We start from the raw sequence: 5272 nt of genomic DNA, 5'->3' as shown, positions 1-5272 counted from the left end.
CGGCCCGTTACTCCGTCCCCCGCCCCTCCCGTCCTACCCCGGCCTGGCCCGGCCCGGCACAGCACCGTGCTGCCTGCCAGGCGTGTCCCGTCCACGGCCGGGGGAAGCTCCCGTCCCCTGCAGGCCTCAGCCCCTCGCGCACTTGCCGCCTCCCTTCCCTCCCACCTGCAGCGTGGTTGTCACACCCCGAGTGCCCAGTCCTGGGACTCCGCTTCCCAGGAGGCAGCTGACGGGGGCAGGGAGGACAGGGGTCTCCTGACTGGCCCTGCAGGAAGGCCCTGGCCACCCATGCTGGGACCGTCTCCACCACAGCTCCGCTCACGTGGACTGGCCGGCTCTCACTGCGGCCTCCCCTGTGGACTGGGCACTCCATGGCTTGCTACATGAGACAGATACTAAGTGGCTCTGGGCAGTGCCTGAGGCAGGCGGTGGCCCCAGGGCGAAGATGCAGCCCGGCAGGGCAAAGCCCTGAGACAGGCCGGCCAGTGGCCAGGCTGAGATCCAAAGGTCACAGTTCAAAGTCACCCTGGACAGAAGTCAGTGAGACTCAGAAACTAGTCCCACCTAACCAGCAAAAAGCTGGAAGTGGAGCTGTGGCTGTGGTGGCAGAGTAGCTGGAGGAGGTCCAGGGTCACTGGGCTGCACCCCAGCCTGTGGGGACTCCCGCCCAGGCCGCTCTGCCACCCAGCACCTACCACCCACAGGCCTAGACTCCAGGGGCTTCCTGTTTGGACCCTCCCTGGCTCAGGAGCTGGGCCTGGGCTGTGTGCTTATCAGGAAGCGTGGGAAGCTGCCAGGCCCCACAGTGTCCGTCTCTTACGCACTGGAGTATGGCAAGGTGAGCCTACGGTCAGGTCGATGGGGACAGTCACCACCCAGTGCTCCTCAGCTCACCGGGGGTCACTGGGCCTGAGTTCCCTGGGAGCCTGTGGCTACAGGAGCTATGGCTCACACAGCCAGGAAGCCAGGGGTGGCCACCTGTTGCTTCTCGGGCTCTGCAGTGTCCTCTTCCTGTGCACAGGCTGAGTTGGAGATCCAGAAAGATGCCCTGGAGCCTGGGCAGAAGGTGGTGGTTGTGGACGATCTGCTAGCCACTGGTGGTAAGACTTCCCCACAACAGACCACAAGGCCTCAAAGGGTGCTTGGAAGGGCAGGAGTTGGGTACCTGGCCGCTCACTGGTGGTGAGAAGCCCTGTGCTGTCCACTTCCTCCCTCCTGTACCCACCGGAGGTCAAAGCAGACTCTATTACCCCCACAGGAACCATGCGAGCAGCCTGCGAGCTGCTGGGTCAGCTGCGCGCCGAGGTGCTGGAGTGTGTCAGCCTGGTGGAGCTGACCTCGCTGAAGGGCAGGGAGAAGCTGGGGCCAGTGCCCTTCTTTTCTCTCCTGCAGTACGAGTGACCCAACAGCACCTCTACCACTCAGGACAGACTGGTTCACCTTCCTGCCTTCAGTATCCTCCGGGGGCCCTGGCAGTAGCCAGCTACATTTTCATGTGGGGCTTCCTGAAGGTCCCAGGAGTGCCGACCAACAGCAATATCACAGTAAAGAGCTTTTGTACATGTGTTGTGTCCTGTGGTCCAGGGCTGGGAGGCCTGGACCAAAGTATAAACCCAGCCTCTGCAGTAAGCAGCAGCCCCACTGAGAGCAAGCATTTTTCCTGGTGGAGGCTATTAGCATCACCTGCTCTGAAGTCCTCACTTTGGGGGAGGGGGTCAGTAATGAGGCCTGGACACTTCCAGAGCCACAGCACCACTTCCAGTTAATGTGCTAAGGTGGAACCCAGGGCTTCATGCATGCTAGGCAAGTACTCCCCACACTGAGCCATGTCCCCAAGCCCCCGCGGTCCTCTTGGTGACAAGGCTAAAAGGCTAAGACTGAAAATCAAGTTTTCTTGCTGAGGTTTCTTTCAGATATTGAGAATGTTTATTTTAAAGTTTAACAGATCAAGCCATACCATAGGTCCTACTGAAATGCTTAAAGCAAAATAAAAAACTAAATGACCTCAATTTTTACAAGCTATTTCAGCCCAAAGTGTAGAAAATAATCTATGGTTAGACCCTCATCATTAATTGCTCTCAAACCTAAACACAAGTCTGCAAGTTCCTGACATCAGATGCAGTTTGGTCTTAGCTTCAAGCCTATCTAAGTAACCCTTGGATGTTGAATCGCTCAGGGTGGAGGCCACCCACAGGCCTTGGGGAAGGACAGCAATGTTCCTCCACCCTGATATCAGTTTGCTCCAGGATAGGCAAGGGGTGTCTGGGGGGCATCTGTGACAATCACATTCTGTTACGACCTCCAGTGCACCTGCCACAGCAGCAGAGACATGAGGCCCTGGCCAGGGTGCAGGACTGCCTGGCTAGGACCCGCCTGCTGGCAGAGAGCAAGCATGGGCATGGGGGGCTCTCGTGGCAGCTCAGCTCAGCCCCTCCGCACGGGCCTGCCGGGCCAGCCGCCCAGTGATGTCCGCCAGGTCAGCAGCCTTGTCCAGCTTGATGTAGGTGTCAGTGCGGACACGGTGCAGACTAAGCCAGTCTGGCAGCAGCTCAGACAGGAGCAGCAGGTGCTTCTCCATCTCACCTGCGAAGAGTGGGGCTTGACTTGGAATCCCAATGTGCCGCGTGCCTGAGCTTTGGCACAGCCCTCCAGCCAGGACCTTCAATCAGGCACTGTCTGAAAAAGGCAGTGACTGCTACGTAAACTAGACCCAGTAGAAGCCAAGTCTGGGTTTCCTGGGCAGAGCCCCCAAAGCCAGAAGGTAAGTATGGACGAGGCAAAGACTCCAGCTGAGGCCTGAGCATGTGGACCCTACCCAGGGAAGGCCCAAAGCAGCTGGTGCCCTGCAGGTGGCCCACCAGGAGCCTTTGGTGCTTGGAGCCACGTGAGCAGGCCTGGGAGAGCAGCTGGCAGTCCTTGGGTAGCCCAGCAGGGCCTGGGGCTGGTGAGATGTGAGGGTCAGGCCACAAGGAAGCCACTGGAAGCTGTGTGACCGGCACGGAGGCCATGGGCCTGACAGCACTCAGCAGCAGGCCCCAGGGCGCACCGGGCATGAACAGTCCACACGGACATCCAGGAGACAGGCCCAAGCCCGGCTTTCTACAGGAGGCACTATGGACCAACTGGCTAAACCAGCACCTACCTGGGCTCAAAGTGGCCCAGCAGCTGCCCACCATTCTGGCACAGGCCACCTCCATGGTGAGTGCTGGCTTCCGCTCAGACACGAAGACACTGCGTAGCACACGAGCCAGCTCCGGCAGCCGCTCCAGGCGCTGCAAGCGCAGGTCCTGCTCTGGCTGCCGCATCATCTGTGCCAGCTGCCTCTGGGCCTCCTTGGCCCGGATCTGCAGGGGAGGGGCAGTGAGCAGCAGAAGGGGGTCCCATGCCCCCACCCCCACTCACTTACCCGCTCCAGGAGGGCCAGGGACACGCCTTTCAGGGCACTGGGGGAGGCGGCAGGGGGGGTGGCGGGTGGCGTGGCCGGCAGGGCAGCAGGCGGGGTGGCCGGCAGGGCTGAGCCGGGGCTGCCAGACTCAGCTGAATGCAGGGCCAGCTCGCTCAAGGCCTTCTCCATCTGCAGGTGAGTACAGGTCAGAAAGAAAACCCCAGCTCTGCGTGGATTCCCGCCCAAGGTCCCAGCACCTCAGTGGCCTGCACTCCTCTACTCCCCAAGTGGGTGGGTGAAAGGGCATCCCGATACTGGCCCAGCCAGGTGGCACCAAGTACCCAAGGCTGCTCAGCACTGAGCTCCACCCCAGGACAAAGGGCCAGCTCAGAGCCGGGCCAGCCTCACCTTGGGCGACATGAAGCTGCGAGCGTGGGCCAGCACTTCCCGGGCCGTGGTGAGCTGCTCAGTGGTGGGCGGCTGGGGCAGCTCTGCCGGCTCAATATCGGGGACTTGGTCCACATTGAAGCGTGGGTGCCAGCGCATCAGCTGGTCCTCAGGCACCACCATGGGGGGGTTCAAGGAGGCCAGGAAGACCTGTGGGAGAGAGCGGGCTTTAGGCTGCTGGAGTTGCTCTAGCTAGATGGCCCTGGGAAAACCGCTTATCTAGGCACTAAAAGCCAGGTAGGAGGATCTGCGGCCTTACACATGGGCAACACCAAAGCTTATGGTTAGTCCTGAGGCCCCCAGCAGATGCCAAGCCTCTCCTCTCCCCCTCCTGAGACTGAAAGCCTTCCAGAATGCTGTGCGTGCTGACAGAGCAGCTCCCACTGGGCGTGGGCACGACACGTGCCCGGCACCGACCTTGTGGTGCTCCTTCACGCGCTTCACCAGGTTTTGGCGGAACACCTGTCTCCGGCGCAGGAGGCGCGAGGCTGTGAGCTGGGGGGCTGCAGCTCCACCGGGCTCTGAGAAGAGAGTCCATCTGAGCCCCAGGCTCGCCCAGCACATGACACCTGACACCAGGTGTGGAGCCAACACCTTGTGCCATACTCCAAACATGGGTCACAGGTGAACACATGTGGCGAAGGCCAGGCCCCGTGCTCACCCTGGTCCAGCAGCGGCTCAATGGTCAGCTGGTAATCTGACCGCTTGACGCCATCCTTGAAGGTGGGGACATTGCGCTCCTGACGGAAGCAGTAGGATTCGGGGTACACAGTTTTGATCTGGCCCACGTTGCGCTCCTCAAAGCGCCTACAGAAGAGACACCTGGTCAGAAGGAGCTGGCGGGGCTGGGTCAGACACCGAGGGCAGGCAGAGCCCAGCCACACAGGCCACTCACTTGCGCATCATGTCCTGTACACCCTGCTTGACCTTGGAGAAGGTCACTGTCTCCGCGCGGTTGTGAAGCATGCCCACAATGGTGTCCATGCTGTGGAACATCTGGGCCAGCACCTGGTACTTGTAGGGCAGCACAAGGCCCGGAGGCCCAGGCTGGGCCAAGGCATGGAAGCGCTGGTAGGCAGGAACCTTCTCGCCACTGTCAGAGGGGGCAGATGCATGAGAACACACACTCCCTCCAGCGCCACAGGGTCAGAGAACTGCACAGAGCCAGCCAACACCCACTGCCTGCCTGCAAGGCTAGTGCTAGGGAACAGGACGTGGACTGACTATACACCTGTCCCACACAGGGAGCCCTCCAGCAGGCCTGTCTAGTGGCCTGACCCAGGCCGGAGGACACATAGAGAACAGTTAACAGACTGTATGTGTCCATCCTACCCCTAGATGAGGTTACTCAGTGCAGCTAGCAAGCAGGCATCTAGGGTCTGTCTGCCAGGCACACCAGCTAGCAAGCAGGCATCTAGGGTCTGTCTGCCAGGCACACCA

General features: G+C 60.7%; 2 protein-coding genes across 2 annotated transcripts in view; one reads left to right on the top strand and one right to left on the bottom strand.

Moving 5' to 3' along the window:
- Nucleotides 1-568: 568 nt before the first annotated feature.
- Aprt (adenine phosphoribosyltransferase) lies at nucleotides 569-2310 on the top strand (the record flags this gene model as incomplete). Its single annotated transcript, XM_013012727.1, has 3 exons — nucleotides 569-838; nucleotides 1022-1100; nucleotides 1259-2310. Coding segments are annotated over 3 exons (492 nt in total), but the record flags the coding sequence as incomplete, so codon positions are not given.
- Nucleotides 2311-2381: 71 nt separating this feature from the next.
- Nucleotides 2382-5272, bottom strand: part of Cdt1 (chromatin licensing and DNA replication factor 1) — an 8632-nt gene continuing 5741 nt past the window's right edge. The window contains exons 6-12 of the mRNA XM_013012726.1: nucleotides 4728-4925; nucleotides 4494-4639; nucleotides 4250-4353; nucleotides 3794-3982; nucleotides 3407-3574; nucleotides 3143-3344; nucleotides 2382-2583 (exon numbers count right to left, since the gene is read on the bottom strand). Coding sequence (XP_012868180.1) covers nucleotides 2420-2583; nucleotides 3143-3344; nucleotides 3407-3574; nucleotides 3794-3982; nucleotides 4250-4353; nucleotides 4494-4639; nucleotides 4728-4925 — 1171 coding nt within the window. The 3' untranslated portion in view covers nucleotides 2382-2419. The remainder of the gene's footprint in view (nucleotides 2584-3142; nucleotides 3345-3406; nucleotides 3575-3793; nucleotides 3983-4249; nucleotides 4354-4493; nucleotides 4640-4727; nucleotides 4926-5272) is intronic.

The sequence above is a fragment of the Dipodomys ordii genome, unplaced genomic scaffold (assembly GCF_000151885.1).
Source record: "Dipodomys ordii isolate 6190 unplaced genomic scaffold, Dord_2.0 Scaffold18, whole genome shotgun sequence".
Lineage (NCBI taxonomy): Eukaryota > Metazoa > Chordata > Mammalia > Rodentia > Heteromyidae > Dipodomys > Dipodomys ordii.
This window is presented reverse-complemented; position numbering and strand designations above follow the sequence as displayed.